Raw genomic sequence first — 20,208 nt, forward strand, 5'->3', positions numbered from 1 at the left:
TTCATTACACCAAATACACAAAATAATGTTCTTTTTTAGCATCGTCATATGACCCCTTTAAGTGGATAGTGTGCTAGCAACCTTTCTGACATGAACTTCCATTTTTTTCTTATTTGTTGTTTATTTTGTTAATCTTTCTGTAACCCCTCTGACATTTCTTGGAACCGTAAACTTAATAAATAGGCTAAATTTAACATCACTTAATCAAGAGAAAAACAACCTTTGAACTTATCTAATGTACTGTATAAATCTAAATGCTGTAGTAATTGTTAATGTTTTTCCTCATGTTTTGCATTGTAACTAGGGTTAAACGATTTTGGAAAGTAATGTAATTGCGGTTTTTTTTTTTTTAACCAATGTTGCGATTTAATATGTAATTATTTAAGCTCTTTATGTTCTGTATTATTCAACAAAGACAAGCTATAAATCATTGTATAGTATGACCAACACAATATTAGATAGATTAAACATAAATGTTCTTTTCTGTAGGCAAAGCCTAAATGTTACGATGAAATCATTAAATCAGGTGATGCATGAATTTACATGAATGACATTTTTATTTAACAACTACAATCACAGTAGTATATCGACTGATTTGTTGAACTTCCAACCTGGTAAGCATGTAATAATTATGACAACATAAAGTACTGACAAATAAGCCTGGTGTAAACATTAACATGAAAGTCCGTAACAAATCACACAAACTATTGCAGAAATATAAAAACAATCTGTTGCTTTACCACACTACTTTATGTAATTCAAAGTCACTGTTATAAACCTATGTAAACATGTGGATTGCACTTTTTAAACACTGTTAAATTTAAACATACTTTAAATAAATAAGAATATATATATAATGTAAAGTAGTGAGTGTACAGCTTGTATAACAGTGTAAATTTGCTGTCCCCTCAAAATAACTCAACACACAGCCATTAATGTCTAAACCGCTGGCCACAAAAGTGAGTACACCCCTAAGTGAAAATGTCCAAATTGGGCCCAAAGTGTCAATATTTTGTGTGGCCACCATTATTTTCCAGCACTAACTTAACCAATATGATAGCATTATAATATAACAATACTGTATGTTAGGGATGTGCGGTATACCGGTACTGGAAAAATACCGGTATTTATTATATTTCAAACGGTACGATATCATCATTTTGCTCAATTCGGTATTTAATTCGCTGCTGTGTTACTCAAACTGACACGAAACCGGCAAGCATGACAACGGAGAAACGACAAAGGATAAAACGGGTGAAACTCACTCTACACGTCCGAAAATAATAAATAAAGCAAGCGGTAGAAGTGAAATATGGCATTACTTTGCCTACAAAAGTGATGAAAAAGGTGAACCAACCGACCTGCCGGCTTTTCTGATAAGATGTGCATTAAATATCGCATGCGATTTATCGTGCAGCCCTACTCCACACATACAAGACCATGGAAGAGACCAGTGCCACAGAAAACCCACTTTCTCTGTGGAAAAGGCATGAATCAAGCCTCCCCATTCTTTCAACATTTGCCAAATATTACCTTTGCATGATATGAAGACATGATCCTATTTTAATTTTATCTCTTCAGTTTTTTTTCTTCAAAATCAAAATCTGACCTATGTTCAATGTAGGTATTTTATTTATTTATTTATTTTTACATTTTGTTTGCACAATTTTTCGTGCTGAGTTCCAAGCAGTGCGTTTAATAAAATTGTTTTCAATTCACTTATATTTTGAGGCTGGTTATTTGTCACCTATGGTATCAATTTAGTATCGATACCGAGGTATTAGATCCTAGTACCGTACCAAAGTCAAAATTGTGGTATCGAGCCATCCCTAGTCTGGAGACATGCTTGGCCAATCCATCACCTTTACTTGGATGTTTTGGAGGTGTGTTTGGGGTCGTTATCATGTTGGAATACTGCCCAGTCTCCGAAGGGAGGGGATCATGCTCTGCTTCAGTATGTCACTGTACATGCTGGCTATAATAAAATATTTACAAAAATATGAGGAGTGTACTCACTTCTGTGAGATACTTTGTATATATACATGTGTATATATATATATATATATATTATTTTAAGGTCGAAGTCTTCAGTAATGAAATGCACCGTAACCCTTTTACTACTTGAGTAATTTCAGGGCTCCGGACTTATTCTTCCCACTAGTCGCTCTTTTGTGACTAACTTTCTCAGTTGGTCACATGAGCACATGATTTGGTTGCAATGGTTTTTTTTTTTTTTGGTTACAACATGGGATTAATCAATGCATGCTGATGAACTTTTATCATAGTTTATAGTTATATGGAAACGAAAGAGGTTAACATTCAAACTGTTTTTCATTAGGTAGTATTATTTGTAATTTGAATTTTGTGAACGGGAGTTCCTCTTGCTGTTATAAGCCGCGGGTTTCGGATGCTTTCGCTTTTGAATTTGCGATCTTGTCACATTTTACAAGAAAAGATAATTGTCTGTTTTGCTTACATCTATACCTTTCACTTTTTAAGACTTAAACAAAAGATGGATTCATTGTTGTTCTTAATTAAAAAGCACAACAACAATAAAACAGTAAGATACAATGACAAACAAGCTTACAAAACGTTTATTAACAAAAATGAATAAGATGAGGCATGGCATACACCACATGCTGTATTATATACAGACGCAAATGAAAACAAAAAGAAAAGTAAAAATAAACTTGCATGCCCCCCCCCCACAAGAATACTAACATGTTCACCTTTGGTTTAAGAAGCGGTCTTTTACTTTACTTTAGCACGAAAATTATCCATCGTTTCCTCAATATTTTGGTGTGCCTACACTCGTATAAAATAATGTGTTCGAATTTTAAAGACGTGGCGTGAGGCTGCGCTTCTCGTCCGGTGTGCGACCGCCTTAAACGCTGTTTTTTTTTTTTTTCACTTCCGAAAGCGGATGATGTCAGGAAACAGTGGTTGCAATTTACTTTTTAAACTCTGTTCCTGAGCGTTATAACCCCAATTTGCTATTGTGTGCTGCACACACATACTGAGGACAGCGTCCACATCACGAGTGAGAAGTGCCGGATTTGCCAAAAGCTTTTGTTGAAAGACGGATCAAGGGGCGTGGCAGTACTGAAACACCGTCTAAGCTGTTCGCCAATCACAATGCACTGGGACAGCTAACCAATCACATCACATTTTGTTTTTCGGAAGGCGGACCTTCATCAAAGCCGGTACTAATGGAGCCGTTTGTGCCAGCCTGGGGAGAAAGGTATTGTAATAATGTAAATTATGTGAAAAATAATGCGTTTTTCGAACCACCAAACATGAGAGCATGGTCTATTACACCCCCAAAACAAAATCAAGACTTTGTAAAAGAGCATAATAGGACCCCTTTAAAGTCTTTTGCTGTTAACATGCATCTTTTCTTCTCCACATGTTTTTATTTTTCTGACCCTGCTGAACCAACTTAACTAAATGAAAAATTGTATCTGTAAGCCTGACTGAGCTGAATGTGATACAAAAAAGAAATACTTGTATACAAACATGCACCACCACCAGTGTGATTTAAAAAATCAGGCACTAAGAACTGATTCTTTAAATTAACTGATCAAAAAGACTGATGAATTTGGGGGTAACTGGCCTGAATCAGTCGTATAAATCAGTGATTGAGCTCTATGAACTGAATGAACTGCAAGCCCTTGCTTTGTTGTGGCTGACTTAAATTGAACAAGGAGCTGTTACTGAGTTATGTTTTAAAGCTTGTGAGGGTTAAATCAATGAAATTACAGAGTGCATATTCATAGAACAGCATGTTGTTAGTTGTTAGTTTTTAACTATAAAAGGTTGTTAGTTTGCTCTGCTACAAAAACAGTACCCGCATGTTAGTTTGATCAGTTTGCACCTGAATAGCAGAGAACTTGAGTCATATTTTCACAGTGCAAGTTAGCTATCTGTCCTCATTTCGACCTAGAATTGTTATACATTTATTTCTGTACTCATGTAATGTTTGCTGAGAATTGAATCTGTAACCTGTGGTCAAAAAGAGCTGTTGTGTGACTGATCTGGCAGCGTGGCTGACCTCCTTTCACTGTTGGCTGACTGTGAGCTCTGCGTTCCAGAACTCTGCTAGCGTTGTTGCGTTAAACCTGTGATACTGAGGTCACCGCAGCATGAATAAATAGGGTCATTTTCACTCTATCCTGTAAATAGATCCTTGGATTCATCTCTTCCTCACTGAATCAGACCTGTTTTTTAGCATGTGTGGTTTTGCTAGGTTGCATAGGTTCTGGATGGAGTTTCCATGTATCTGTTACTCTCACCACGGTAACCAAGTGCCTCATCTCAGCAAAAGACGAGCAGAATTCTGTTTTGATTTTTTTTTTTTAAATGATTGGTTTTGTATGTTCACTGTCTAGTAGTGTTGGGCGATATGGTAATTTTTCAAATCGTCATATCGCCAGTCCGTGAGATCGCCGATAGACGATATTATCGTGCATGGGTGGGTGGGGGCAAGAGAGAGACTCTCTATACTTATCATAGACTATTTCATAACTATTTGGTGTTTTAAAACACCCGAGAGAGAGGGAGTCTATGGAAGCACCACAAATTTAAATAATATACTTTCAAAAATACTGATAAACTAACATGTTAAATACAAAAATAATTAAAATAGTTGTAGCGAATCAGCTCATGGGGAAATATGAATAATTAACCATAACTAGTTATAATTAACTATTCATATATTAGATCCGCTGTAGATATTTAGCTGACCACTCAGGGTCAACTGTCTTGTCAATTCTAAGAACGTTAATTTCCTGGTTAAGGGAAATAACTTTCTTACTGTACAATTCTATAAGCTTGTAACGTAAATCTGCATGATTATTGACTCCGGTTATGAGCAAACAATGAACACGTCAAGTGTGATACAAGTAAGGTTTTATTAACTACATAAACACTTAAACTAGTCTAACATACTACATAAACACATAAACTGGTCTAACATACACATACACACACACACACACACACACACAGACCAGAGGGCCTGGTGTTCAGCAGACATCCTGGCATCCAGTTTATTGAGTGAGGGGACTGTGACGATTTGTTAACCTAATGAATAATTGATTTGTTAAATCAAATTAAAATTAGTGTGTTAGATTGGTCGAGACGCTACATAGTCATACATAGCTATTAGGACCGCGCGTCCTGCGACAAGTTTGCCACATCAGAGTACGTACGTTATCAGTCTAAAAGGTCTGCAAAATCAGTCAATGGTGAAAATCAAAAGTAGATTTATTTAAAAGACCAATAGTTTAACACTAAATATTGGACATAAATGTTAAATATAAAGTATTTAAAACAGGTAAGTTCATATATTTGGAGTAAATTTAAATTAAAAGGATACATCAGTCATACAGCGCTCCGGACCGCGCACCCCATGACGAGCCCAACGCGCCGCCACAGAAACAAAAATGAGATGCGTTCTAACATAACTGTGGCATTTAACTCAGTTAGTGAGGGCTCGGTTAAAATATTGCACATACTGTATATCAGGTCTCTAGACTCATTCTTCCCACTTGTCGCTCTTTTGTGACTAACTTTCTCATTTGGTCACACGAGCACATAATTTTGTCAAATTTTTTTTTTTTGCTACAGCATTTGATTAATCAATGCATGCTGATGAACTTTTATCATAGTTTATTGTTATAGGGTAACAAAAGTGTTCAACATTCAACCCGTTCATTATTTGTGATTTAAATTTTATGAACAGGAATTCCTCTTTTCGTGTGCTTTCACTTTCACTGTTTTGCTTATATCTACACCTTTCACTTTTGATGGATTTATTGTTATTCCTAATTAAAAAGCACCACAACAATAAAACAGTAGGCTACAATGACAAACTAGCTTACATAAACTTTATTAACAAAAACGAAAAAGACGAGGCATGCCATAGGATACATCACATGCTGTATATATCGACTAATAAATTACAAATGTTTAACAAACACTGAGGAATCAAATAAATAATAATAATAATAATAAAATAAGGAAAGCCTCCATAGCGTAACGCGAGGTAAACGGCAAAGATAACAAGCTTTTCAAAACAAAAACAAAAAGAAAAGTAAAACTAAATTGGCTGTCGCTGACAGGACTTGCATGTTTTTTTTCCACAAGAATACCAACATGTTCACCTTCTCTGGTTTAAGAAGCAGTCTTTTACTAGTTTGTAAACCAAATCCTCCGCATGCTCGCGCCTCTCTTCACGTGATCAGTGAAATCTGACTCCTGCTACAATGTGCTGCGGCCATGACCACGTCACATTTTTACGCGCACATTCTCAAAAATTGGTCGCAGTTTAGAGCCCTGTATATAGGCCGTTCAGATTACTTGTTAAAGTGCGACGAAATACCTTATATCCGCAGACGATATGTGTCTGTGTTTGTGGTTGGAGACTCCTTCACCGGCTACTGGCTCCTCTTTTGCGTGCGCGCGTGTGCGTGTGCGTGTGTGTGAGAGAAATACAGTGCTAAATGAAAAAGCGGGGCAGTTTGATGATAACAGCCGAATTATACTGGGCCTCTTAATAATAATAATAATAATAATTATTATTATTATTTAATACATTAATAGGAGAATGAGCCTAATATCGTCTTGACTATTGGCAAAGACATCTGCTATTGTCTATCTCTGACTATCGTCGATACACGGTACTATTGTCTATCAGCACAACCCTACTGTCTAGTGTGATTCATCTGGAAAATAGAAATAGTCCAGACAGCTACATGTCCCAGCTTGACTTTGTGTCTTAACAGTCAGTTCCATCTGAGGAAAGCAAATCCTGTCTTCCTGCTGGGTGAGATGTGTAATCTCTGCAATCACTTCACTTGCAGTTACACTACTTTTGTGATGAACAACACCGTGTCTACACCGGACGCGAGTGGCGCGGCGCGACCTGACAAAATACTATAGAACCCATTATAATCAGTGAAGCTGTCTACACTGGCATGGCGCGACACGACAAATCCCTGACAGTAAACTGCTGCCTCGTTCTATTTATGACATGCTGACACAAAATTCAAATGATTTGCAACGGTCACTTTGTCACGTTCAGTATTGACTGATTTTAGCTGTAGCGACGCAGTGTGACAACTGTCGCATCCGGTGTAGACATGGTGTAAGGCGATCACAGAAGAATGACAGGACTAAGGGCGCACTAAAAGGCTACAAATAGCATATTTCAGCAACATTATATTGCCAAAACCCACATTAGATCACAATTGGAAGTTATTACAAACATTCTTTGTGGTTTAAAGTGAGTTTTGATTAAAAGCGTAGTATAAATCTTTTAAATTGTCTTATGTAGCATGATGCTATAGTGTGCATGAATGGTCACATAGCATGCATTTTCAGTCGTGTAGTGTTGACCGGAGATCTTTTCTGAAATGCAGTGGAAACGCCAGTATGGACAAGGATTGTTTTCATTTTAAAAAGCCATTTTAAAACAAAAACGCAAAAGACATTTTTAAAAAAGTATCTCCTGGAAGAATTTTAGAATTTTAATTACTGATTAAACTGAAAGATTGTATATGATTTTCATCAGTGCTATTGTTGTTTCTTGTATGCTTTTGTATAATGATTGTTTCCTAAGAAAATGTTATGTTATTGTAAATTATGTATTGAAATGATATTGTTAATGTTGCCATGAATATAGCCTTAGTTGCTGATATGGTATTAAAACATAAATAAATAAATTGAAACAAAAACGCACTAGTGTAACGTAACCTTCAATCTATTGGGGTTGGGAGGCTGACACACATTCTGTCTCTGGGCAGAACCGGTGTAAACTAGTGTTTTTCCTGGATGCCTCACCAGAGCCAATCACCAGCACTTGATTTAGGCACATCAAGCATGCTGCATGCTTATTAGCTCACTGACGTTAATGAGATTATCCACTTAGGTACCGAAATTTGGTACTGAACGACAAGATATTTTTAGATGGAATCGAGGCAATTCGGTCAGTGCCTAAAAATGTTCAATTTCGATACCCAGCCCTATATTTAGATGTGCTTTTTTATTGTTTTTTTTGTTTGTTTTTTAATATGTATTTTTTACTTTAATCAGCTTGAAACTTGATAATAAGAGGACAAACCAGAAGTTTACCTTTCAAACCTGATTTTGCCATGTAGTTCTATAATTCTATATTTTGTCATGTATTCTGAATTTTCATATTCTTTTCAAAATCACACCAGTCAAGTGATTTGTTCTTAAACGGGACACAAAATGTGTAAGGGATAATATACAGCCGGTCGTTATCACAAAACAAACCCTCATTGGGTGATTTTCCACCTTTTTACACACCTACTGAACAAATAAATGGACATGAAATGTTGTACCATATAAAACTGATCAGATATGCTGTTTATCTCTCAATAACGAAAATATTTGACTGCAGAATTTGATTCATCAGTAGTTTGATTCACCTCAGCAATGAAGCACCACTACACTGCTTTCATAGAGCAGTGTAATATATATTTTTCTGTGGCTAATGCTTGAATAGCAGTGCAGGATACGCTGCTGTAGCAGTAAAGCAGCCCTACACAGGCAATTAGATTATCTGGGCTGCAGTTTGTAGATTTTCAGAAGCTACGCCCACTCTGTGGCTTAAGGGCCAAGAATCTCTACATGTTTATTTCACTCAAAGTTTGTTGTTAATAGAAATCTGTCTATTGAGCACTAAGACTAAACCTTCCACATTTGTGTTCACTCCGCAGTGGGCGTTTTTGGACCATATGTGCTGTTTTTTTCCCCCTCTAATTCGAATCTTCATGTCTAAAGCAGCTCTTGGTGTGTGCCTTTACAGCGTTGATGGAGTGTGAGGGGATGCTTAATGTTAGCTTATGCATTTAAGCTTCATCGATTACACATATATATGAAGCTTTTAAAAGATGTTTCAGTGTTTCTTTTGTGCTGTAAACCCACTTTCCATGTATTTTTCAATGTGTCTTGTGTACCTACTATGGTTTTTTCTCTGTCTCTGCAGACGGTGGCCTGAGCCATGGGGGCGTTTTTAGATAAGCCCAAAACAGAGAAATACAATGCGCATGGGGAAGGGAACGGCCTGCATTTTGGCCTCAGCAGCATGCAGGGATGGAGGGTGGAGATGGAGGATGCGCACACTGCAGCCGTAGGCCTGCCACATGGCCTGGACGACTGGTCCTTCTTTGCCGTCTATGACGGGCATGCCGGCTCGCGTGTTGCTAACTACAGTTCCAAACACCTATTGGAACATATCGTCGCTGCGGGGTCAGCAGATGAACTGCGGAAGGCTGGAACTCCAGCACCCGAGACACCAGCCATAGAAGCGGTGAAGAGGGGTATCCGCGCCGGCTTCCTGAGGATTGATGAACACATGCGCAGCTTCACAGACCTCCGAAACGGCATGGACCGCAGTGGCTCCACCGCGGTGGCTGTGCTGCTCTCTCCAGAACATCTGTACTTCATTAACTGCGGGGACTCACGGGCCCTTCTCTGCCGCAACGCGCACGTCTGCTTCTCCACGCTGGACCATAAGCCCTGCGACCCACGGGAGAAGGAGCGTATACAGAATGCAGGTGGCTCTGTGATGATCCAGAGGGTTAATGGATCGCTGGCTGTATCCCGAGCACTGGGTGACTATGACTACAAGTGTGTAGAGGGCAAGGGCCCCACAGAGCAGCTCGTGTCACCGGAGCCTGAAGTATTTGAAATTGCTCGGTCAGATGCGGAGGATGAATTTGTGGTGCTGGCGTGTGACGGTATTTGGGATGTGATGAGCAACGAGGAGCTGTGTGCCTTTGTGCGATCGAGGCTGGAGGTGACAGATGACCTGGAGAGAGTGTGCAATGAGGTTGTAGATACCTGTCTACATAAGGTACAGTTGCTTACTCTCACTTTTTACTTGGCATGAATGTTTTATCCTCAGGTGAGATTATTTCGTTTTTTTCTTCTTTCTTTTTCTCCTTCAGGGAAGTCGAGATAATATGAGTATTGTATTAGTCTGTTTGCCAAATGCACCCCAGGTGTCAGAGGAGGCGTTAAAGAGAGATGCTGAGTTGGACAAGTACCTTGAGTCACGTGTGGAAGGTGAGGAATAGAAGAGCTCATTGACCCGCCACATGATGCCTAGTTAGTCCACCATAGGATTACAGTGTTTCCCCTAGGTTTACGTAGGGCTGGACGATAAGGCAAAAATGTATATCACGATATATTTCTTAATTTCAGTCAATATGATATAATTCCGATATCGATATGAACACTATTAAAAAAAGCCTCGTAAAAACTGCCAAGAACGCCACAACAGATGTCTGTGCATACAAACTTATGAAAAATGAATTTGCCAAGTCTCTGACACCTCATATAAAACCATATAATATTTTAGAAAAAAAACCCAGCACAAGTAAATTAATGTTTATTGTTGTATTTAGCCTTCATTCAAACAAGAAATGTGAAATTCTTTCAATCCTGCATTTTTTCCCCCCCAAAATACAGCAAAAACAGTAACATTTTGAAATATATTTTAAAATGTAATTTATTCCTGTGATTTCAAAGCTATATTTTTTGCATCATTACTCCAGTCACATGATCCTTCAGAAATCATTCTAATATTCTGATTTGCTGCTCAAAAATAATTTATTATTATGTTGAAATTTAGAATTAAATATAATTTTTTCAGGTTTCTTTGATGAATAGAAAGTTAAGAAGAACAGAATTTTTCTGAAATAGAAATAGTTTTTTTTTTTTTCTGGACTCCTTTTTAATGATTAAATTACATTTTAGTAATCAAAAAGCATGTCTAATTAATTAAAATCATGAAACTTAAACAATTGAACATCAATTTATAAAAAATCTTAACAAATATTACGTTTAGGGCCCTATGAAATGTTTTATTTGTCCAACCTTATGTTTTATTGTAACCAAATTCTGTTTTAGCATGTCTAATTTGACAGCATAAAACAAGTTTCATTTATTCTTACAATAGCTTTTTGATTTTTTTGCTCAGAAATTCTGTGTTGTGTATTTACATTTTGTTTTAAGGCATAAAACATTCATTTAATCTATCTTTTAAGTAATGAAAATTAAACAAATTAAATTTTTTGGAAAATAAAGGTAATTTAATATTACAATTAAAACATTGAAGAAATATTGAATGCGTATTCCTTAAAAATAAGGTTTTAATCATTTTAGTAGTAGTAGTAGCAGTCTGTTACGTACATTCTACTCAACAGTAGTAATATGTGAGTAACAGCCAATGCCCTCAAGTTAAACCGAACTTTTATTTTGACGGGTTGCCGTGAATACCATTACATTTCTGTGTGTGTATGACATGATGATAGTTTTACTCAAATGAAACAGTCAAATGCTCATGAAGTGACTCTCAGAGCAGTTCTGGAGATGTTGTTCATGTATTTATGTCCTCATTAGTGAGACGGCAGAGGTTAATATCACCGGAAGCGTCACGAGCGTTTCAGTACGAGTCCTACACAAAACCGCGCGTCTGCGCCATTCATTAACACAGAGACACGCAGAATTCATATTTAAATATTAATCGTTTTGCGGCTTAATATTTACAAATACTAGTGGGAGTGGGCTTACTTAGGGGGGGATGTTATACCAACATTCTAACATGCAATAGAACAAATAAAAAAAATTGAATAAAGACACAAATAAAGTGATAAAGATGGTGTTCATCGTTGTTATGGTATCTGTCAGCAGTAACAATTATTCAATGTATTGAAAATAGTCAAATAAACAATAAGGTTACTTAAATTACTAGTGTTATGTTTATATTTAATATCAGAGCTGGATAAAATATCAATTTAATCAACAAACTGATATTGATTCTGCTCTATTAAACTTGCTCTGCGTAGTTTGGGCCCTTTTTTTAAAAGATAATGCTTTTATAATTTATACAAAATATTGCCTATATCAGTGTTTTCTGCACCACTTTCCTGCAGCAATGCTCAATCCAAATCTAATGACAGGAAACCTTTTTCTTTTGATTTGCTGCAAGCATTTACGGAGAAACAAACACAACCAGTGTAGTCAAATTCAAAAATAAATAATTCAAAAGAATTGAATTGATTTCAGAAAATAGGCATTTTATTAAAGAGAAATGTCTTAATCTTTCTCTCTTCCTATTATATCATCTCTCAATAGCCTGATACTGTTTATTTTTACTTTTTTCCCACTGGCCTTTCCTTGCTGTATTGTACATTGGACATATTCTGGCGAGTAGTTGTTGGTTTTGTGGGGGTTTAGGGGTTATGTAAACTCTTGGCCTTGAGCTTTGGGCAAAAGTTCATTTAACGTTGTTGTAATGTTTGGCTGGGTGCTGAGAAGGCCTGAGGGAGTCGTCGGCACTGCTGCTCTGGTGAGGAATGTGCTGGCTGAACATCTAACTGGCAACAGGCCCAGAGCAGCCCAACTGGGCCACAGACTTTCCTTCTAGAGTCTCACTCTTGTCTCTCAGTGTCTGTTTTTTTCTTTTTTAAGTCTTTATCTCCCATTTCTCTTTTTTAATATAATACCAGGTGACACCAATGCTCTACACTAGTAGTATCCATACTGCATTGCTCATTTCTTCATACACGTACAGTAGTTCACATATTCACCAAGTTGTCCTGCGTACATTGTAGTGTTCCATTAAATGGAGTAGTCAAATACATATTTAGCCAGTTTTAACCTGTGGTTTATCCTTTCGGCTTCCTAATCAGAGCTCATTGAGAAAGCAGGGGAAGAAGGTGTGCCTGAGCTGGCACATGTCATTAGCAGCCTGTCCCAAGAAAGCATCCCCAATCTCCCACCAGGGGGCGGCCTTGCCAGCAAGTAAGTAAATATCATGGTTACAAACCACACAGAGGTTTACACCTGCACAAACTCGTTTATGGGACACAGGGTAGTGAGTCTAATATTTAAGGATCTGGAATGCTAACAAAGTTTGCTGGTTTAGTCCCAAATGGGCTTGACCCAGAATCCAATCTTGATCTATAACCTCTACACCCTGTACACCATTTCACCCCAAAAAAATTTTTTTTTTCTAATATGTTGTCTGTTGTCTTTCTTTACAGGCACAGTGTTATTGAAGCAGTGTACAACCGGTTGAACCCCCAAAGAGAAGAGGATGGTGTGAGTATGAATGGAGTCTTGCTTTTTAAAGGTCTAGAACCTCCTGGTGTGATGACAGCAGTACATGCCAGCCCCTGGTCTTACCATTAAAATGTAGAAGTTTTAACTTCCCCTTGACCTATTGGACTCATCTCATCATGAGACGTAGCCTTGTTCTGCGCCTCGCTCACTCTACCATTTATACCTGGTATTAACATCCATCAACTGCGAATCACATATTGTTACTTTCTCTCTCCTGAGTGTTTGCTTTCTCCATCCCACACTTCGCTCATTTATTTACTGCTGATAGTAAAACATCCTGCTCAAATCACAGGTGTAATGAGCTCATTCAAATAATCCTCTGCCCCAAAGCACAGCGGTTGAGATCACCACATCACAAACACTCCCAATACATCCCATCAAGGTGTTGAACTGAGATCTATCAGCCTGTAAGCATGACCAATCAGACTTGATTAGTGAGCACACAAGCATGTTATTTTATTAGCTTTTTATGCTATCATGAACTCTTCAGCCATGTCTCATGATGATAATGCCACTGCTCAATGTGTGATCTGGCAAAACTGAACTAAAGCCTGCATTTGGTTACCTGTCCAGTTGTTGTACCCATGAACATGAACGTTTGTGTGTGTGTGAGGCAAACACCTCAGAAGAATGTGTCACTTAGCTTTGTATGTCTAATTAGTGTGACACATTCTCATGTGTTGGTCTGGACACCAGTTGGACAAAGCTGGAGTTTTGATCCAAGTGTTCCCCTCTCCCCTATTGGACATCCAAGAGATATTTGGTATGTGTGTGTGAGAGAGAGAGAGAGAGAGAGAGAGAGAGATTGTGTTCTCTACGCTCTTGGACTCTCATCATTAGGGTTGTCACGATACCAAAATGTCAGTAGTCAATATCAGTGGCAGAGAGATTTCAGGATTCTTGATACCAAAGTAAAATCTAATTAAAGTAAAAAAAAAAAAAAAAACGTAATATATTAACAAATTTAACTGAAACAAAGGAATGTGCACTACCTTTAAAATGTTTGGGGTCAGTAAGATGTTTTTTTTTTTTTTTTTTTTAAGAAATTGTGCTTTCATTACTTTTATACTTTTATTATTTTTGTAATTTAATTACACAGTAAAGTCATTTATAATGTTACAAAAGTTTTCTATTTCAAATAAATGCAGTTTTTGTGAACTTAAATGTATCTCAGGTTCCACAAAAATATTAAGCTACAAAACTGTTTTCAACAATGATAATCATAAAAGTTTGAGCAGCAGATCAGTATATTAGAGTGATTTCTGAAGGATCATGTGACTGGCGTAGTGGCTGCTGAAAGAAAGACATTTTAAAATATATTAAATAGAAAAGTTTTTCAATTGTAATAATACTTCACAATATTGCTGTTTTTACTGTATTTTTGATCAAATAATCGCAGCTTTGGTGAGTATAAGACATTACAATGTCTTCTCAACCCGAAACTTTTAAATAGTATGGTCACTTTCAAGTATAGCTCAAAGAAAGTCTAGTATTTCCAAGTAATTATTCAAGTTAACATTAATAAAGAAACTAATGAAGAATGTTTTTTCCCCCTGTCAGCATTGTGGTTTGATTCATTTTATTAACATAAAACCAGTTCTGTTTGACAGCATTTATATTATTTAATTTTTAGTATCAACTTGGTACTTTTGACATTCCTAGGCCTCATCAGTGTCAGTGAGTGATGTTTTGTTGGCTTGTTGAGAGGAGTAGACTAGATCCTTGTGTTTCTCAGTGATAGCCAGTGACAGTGTGTAGTAAGATTTATACACTGTCCACCCCTCATTTTTTATAGTACCATAACCTGTTTTTTTTACAGCAAGATGAACAGTTTGCAGTTATATATCTGCTGTAATTGACTACAATATTCTTGATCAAATGTATAAAGCAAGGATGGTATTCGTATCAAGAACAAACATATTGAGGCACATTAATAGATCTAATGATGTATGTGTTCACCCTTTGATTAATGCAGCCCAGCTGTTTCATTTGGTAAGTTGATTACTAATTGATACTAATGTTTTCTGCAGAAAGAGTGACTTGAGTTTGTTTGAACATTGTGGTGGAAAATCCCCTAATCTACCCCATATGTACTGATCTTATGAATGCATCAGTAGTGGGAATTTTCCATTTAATTAGTTGCTGGTTTGCAGTGTGACCAAACTGTCAATGTATAGTTATATTGTATACTCTTACCTGTTAAATATTCACGCCCTGTAGATAATTCACTTCTTTATTTGTGTTTTACATTACCAAAGCAACAGTGTTACTGTCAATAAATGCAGATGACTTGCACTTGTATGTTCTATGTCAAGAAATGGCTTACTTGGATGTGTCCTTGAAAAGTAATCATATTAGGGACCAAAAATATTACTCTCTAATCAGCCATTTTACAAGGGCCTGGATCAATTTTCCACAGTCTTTCATGTTGATGCTTTGCACGTGCATATTTTTTTCTCTGTGATGCAGATGTGTAACTTTGGCTGCTGGGAAGTGAGAGTAGAAAATAACACAATAGAAGAAGGGGGAAAAAACATAAAAAATCAAAAATGCACAATCCGATTATCCCATTGGCTTTCCTTCTCTGAATCGTGTCTGTGCCTTGTACAACAGTTAATTGTTTGATCTTGAGTGAAGAAATGATTAAATCACAGTTTTACTGCTGCAAATAAAATATTAGACAAAGAAACAAGAACTGCACAATTCTGGTTTCAAGGTTGAGTAATCACTGTAATGGTTAGCTGTAATGGAGCATGGGAGACCAGGGACAATTGTAATAAGTTTTCTCACTGTCCAAGTGCTTTTTATGATCCTTTTTTTTTCTTTCAACAGGAGGTTGGGGGCAATTGTGTAATTAAAATTAGATTATTTTAAATGTGTACATTAATTTGTGGTTTAAAAGTTTAGGACTTGATAGACATTCAGTTGAGAGAACTTATACTTTGCTGAATAATTGTTTGTACATCCTGAAACATTCAGTGTATATTTTAATAAAAAGGATTTAACCTATTTTAAATAATCATACTGTAGGTCCAAGTTTAGATAATTTTTTTCCTCAAGTATGCATTTAGTAAGGCTGCATTTATTTGATCAAAAATACAACAAAAACCTTAATATTGTGAAATATTACAATTTAAAATAACTGTTTTCTATTTTTATGTATTTAAAATGTAATTTATTACATTTCAGCAGCCAATGATTCTTTAGAAATCATGTTAATATGCTGATTTGCTGCTCAAGAAAAATTATTATTAATGTTGAAAACCGTTGTGCTGCTCAATATATATATACAGTGGTGTGAAAAAGTGTTGGTCCCCTTCCTGATTTCTTATTTTTTTGCATGTTTGTCACACTTTAATGTTTCAGATCAAATAAATTTAAATATTAGTCAAAGACAACACAAGTAAACACAACGTGCAGTTTTTAAATGAAGGTTTTTATTATTAAGGGAAAACAAAATCCAAAACTACATGGCCCTGTGTGAAAAAGTGTTTGCCCCATAAACCTAATAACTGGTTGGGCCACCCTTAGCAGCAACAACTGCAATCAAGCGTTTGCGATAACATGCAATGAATCTGTTACAGCGCTGTGGAGGAATTTTGGTCCACTCATCTATGCAGAATTGTTGTAATTCAGCCACATTGGAGGGTTTTCGAGCATGAACCGCCTTTTTAAGGTCATGCCACAGCATCTCAATAGGATTCAGGTCAGGACTTTGACTAGGCCACTCAAGTCTTCATTTTGTTGTTCTTCAGCCATTCAGAGGTGGACTTGCTGGTGTGTTTTCGATCATTGTCCTGCTGCAGAACCCAAGTTTGCTTCAGCTTGAGGTCACGAACAGATGGCCAGACATTTTCCTTCAGGATTTTTTGGTAAACCGCAGAATTCATGGTTCCATTTATCACAGCAAGTCATTTAAATTTATTTGATGATCTGAAACATTAAAGTGTGACAAACATGCAAAATTATAAGAAATCAGGAAGGGGGCCAACACTTTCACACCACTATATATATATATATATATATATATTAATGATTGTTTGATGAATGGAAAGTTTAAAATAACAGCATTTATTTGAGATAGAAATATTTTGTAACATTGTTGTTACCGGTCTCTTTTAAATAATTAATGCATCCTTGATTAATAAAAAATCCTTGCATTAATTTTTTGTTTTAAAAAATCAAACCACAAACGTTTGACCAGTAGTGTATTTAATAATTTAACTTGTGTCAAAGACTAATGCCTTCGCCTGCTGATGGTCTTCTCTTTGTGGTCTTTCTCTGCAGAGTGGTGCTGACCTTGAGGACCCGTTAATGATTGTTTGATGAATAGAAAGTTTAAAATAACAGCATTTATTTGAGAGAGAAATATTTTGTAACATTGTTGTTACCTGTCTCTTTTAAATAATTAATGCATCCTTGATTAATAAAAAATCCTTGCATTAATTTTTTGTTTTAAAAAATCAAACCACAAACGTTTGACCAGTAGTGTATTTAATAATTTAACTTGTGTCAAAGACTAATGCCTTCGCCTGCTGATGGTCTTCTCTTTGTGGTCTTTCTCTGCAGAGTGGTGCTGACCTTGAGGACCCGTGGTAGTCTTCCCACCTGAGGAAAGAGCACCTGTTCTACACAAGACATTGGTCATGTTTCTTTTGTTCCAGTGAAACCAAGAGATTCAACGGACAGTCTTTCAAGAGTCACAACACAATGGAAACACAGTACAACCAAAAGCATTACAAACATGCTTTAATTCTAATATATGAGGGAAAGAATGGAGTTCCAGTTTTAAAAACAAACTTAAACACAACAATAACAAAATACGCATCATACAATAAAAAAAAACATTTTTTCTCACTTTTTTGTGGTGGCTGTTGGTGTTCATTTTGAAACCGAGGATGTTGTGCTGTGGTGCCTTTTCAAGTCGGCTGTGAATTCGAGTGAGGTTTGCTAACGCCAGATGCCCTGAGACCAGGATACAGTTGATAAACTTGGCTACATGAGACCACTGCAGCCCCTGGTATGGGTTTACGGATCATCACTGGCTTTAATTGAGGATATATTTGACTGATGATGAATGTGTGTGGATCATGTTTTAAAGAATTGCTTCATTACTTCATAACCTGCGTGGAAATGATTGAAGCTTGTTGGCCTTTTGCACCTTTCCTCCCTCGTCATGTGCATTGACTGACCTTTTGGTAGAACCTCGGACTCGACTCTGCTTCATTTTGCAGGTTATCACTTGATAGGTTGTCGAAAGCTTTTTAATCCTGCTGTTTCAGAGAATATAGAATATATAGAGATAAATATATATAAATTCATATATATATTTTTTATTTTTCCCAAGTTTGACGTTCTTTGTGGCTTAACGTGTGAAGCAATAGAGTTGAGTTGGTGGTGACCGATGAGCGTGCCACATTGTGTGAGTTACTTTAGACACACTGAGATTTGTTTATGTACTTGTGTAACCCAGCCACCCAAGAACTGTGGGTGATGTTGGCTAAAAGGGATTTTAAGTACCCACCAAAGCCACGCAGCTTTTCTCAGCTCCCCCTTTGTATTATATCTGTCTTCTCTCTTTATCAGCCCTCACTTTCACAATGCAGATGTGAACTTACAGCAGCCTACCTTTCAGTTTTTCTTATCAAGAGTATATTGTGAAGTAGTGTTTTTTTTGTTTAACTGATCATAAAAATACTAGCTTTGTGATGAATTCACAGAATATTTTCTGATTCATCTTGCAGTGTAATGTTGGTTTTGCTCATATATGTTCAGCAGTCCATGGACTACAGTATTGGCCTCAGAACCTGAAAGGTGATGTTGAGCAGAACAATAAAGTTTCAGGAAAAAGCAGTCTTGCTCATGTTTAATCACATTGGAAAAGGCCTGGACGGGAAGAAACTGTCTGACTGAACATAAAGCGACCAGCCTGCAGGTTGATTTGTTTTTGTGTGCATTTTAGGAGGTGATAGAGCAATAATAAACTGAAATTATTTCAAATGATGGTACTCTTAGTGAAAGTTTGGCCATAAAATACAAAAAAGATATATGTATAATGTTGTGATCTGTTTCTGATAAACAAAGCTGAATATACAGTGCTGATCTACTTGTACTGTTAAGTGGCACAAACAAACCTGAGAGTGTTTCAAAGATTTGATGTCTTTGGCAAATGTAGTGATTATTTAAAGCACTCATTGTGTCAGCCTTGGACCTTATAAACTTGACTTTGTTGTCAAGCGATAAAAAAAAAAGTGTTGTAGGTTACTTCTCAGACTGAGAAAGTGCTTTCAAGTTTTGTGTGTGATATGCATCCTATGGTCATTGAGCAGACTGTGGGTGGTATGTGGCCATGCCACCTCAGGCCTAGGCTAAAAATGCATTCTGGTTAATTAAGTGCTATGCTATATAAGGTATCATGAAAGCCTGTTTTAAAAATCGCAGAACAAGTTTTGGTTTATTTGTTTAATTTGGATTTTATTTAGTTCCAGACCTATGGTAAAGATGAAAAAAGTTATGTACCTGTAACAAGGAATGCATTGTATAATTTAAAACCAGCTGCATTAACAACCGTTCATTCAAATTAAAATATCATTGGACCAAATATTCAGTCTGCCAATAATATGACAGTCTGCTTAACCATCAATAAAATTATATAATCAAGTTGCAGTTCATTTTATTTTTGTAGAGTTCTGATTACATCCGTCACTAGGGTGGTACCCTAAGGAACAAATATTATTGTACCTTATTTTAAGTGGCACATACAAGTACCTCAAAATGTTTTGAAATGGTACCGCAGCAGTGATGGATTTGCACCCTTTTTTTAAATTTATTTTTTATGAGAGTGTAAGGTGAAAGTTTCCCAGCCGATTTATCATGTAGTGAAAAGGCTATTTATTTACTTTTCTCATTATTACCAGTGTTGTTATTTTTTACTGTTATTAATATATGATTATAGTATTTATTAATATTTTGAATTCTCTCTTTTATATTTATAGTTTTCATTTTAATTTAAATAGTAGTATTTATTTAGTAGTATTTTAGTAAGTTCAT

General features: G+C 36.4%; 1 protein-coding gene across 3 annotated transcripts in view; it reads left to right on the top strand.

Annotated features, from left to right (window-relative positions):
* LOC107585253 (protein phosphatase 1B-like) overlaps positions 1-19,011 on the top strand; it is a 42,996-nt gene extending 23,985 nt beyond the window's left edge. For all 3 annotated transcript variants that reach the window (XM_016272196.1, XM_016272195.1, XM_016272197.1), the window contains exons 2-6: positions 9,014-9,883; positions 9,978-10,095; positions 12,726-12,837; positions 13,080-13,137; positions 17,728-19,011. In XM_016272196.1, coding sequence (XP_016127682.1) covers positions 9,029-9,883; positions 9,978-10,095; positions 12,726-12,837; positions 13,080-13,137; positions 17,728-17,757 — 1,173 coding nt within the window. In that variant the 5' untranslated portion in view covers positions 9,014-9,028 and the 3' untranslated portion in view covers positions 17,758-19,011. The remainder of the gene's footprint in view (positions 1-9,013; positions 9,884-9,977; positions 10,096-12,725; positions 12,838-13,079; positions 13,138-17,727) is intronic.
* The last annotated feature ends 1,197 nt before the right edge of the window (positions 19,012-20,208 follow it).

Source organism: Sinocyclocheilus grahami, unplaced genomic scaffold, assembly GCF_001515645.1.
Source record: "Sinocyclocheilus grahami isolate Dianchi unplaced genomic scaffold, SAMN03320097.WGS_v1.1 scaffold68.1, whole genome shotgun sequence".
In the NCBI taxonomy this organism is placed as follows: domain Eukaryota; kingdom Metazoa; phylum Chordata; class Actinopteri; order Cypriniformes; family Cyprinidae; genus Sinocyclocheilus; species Sinocyclocheilus grahami.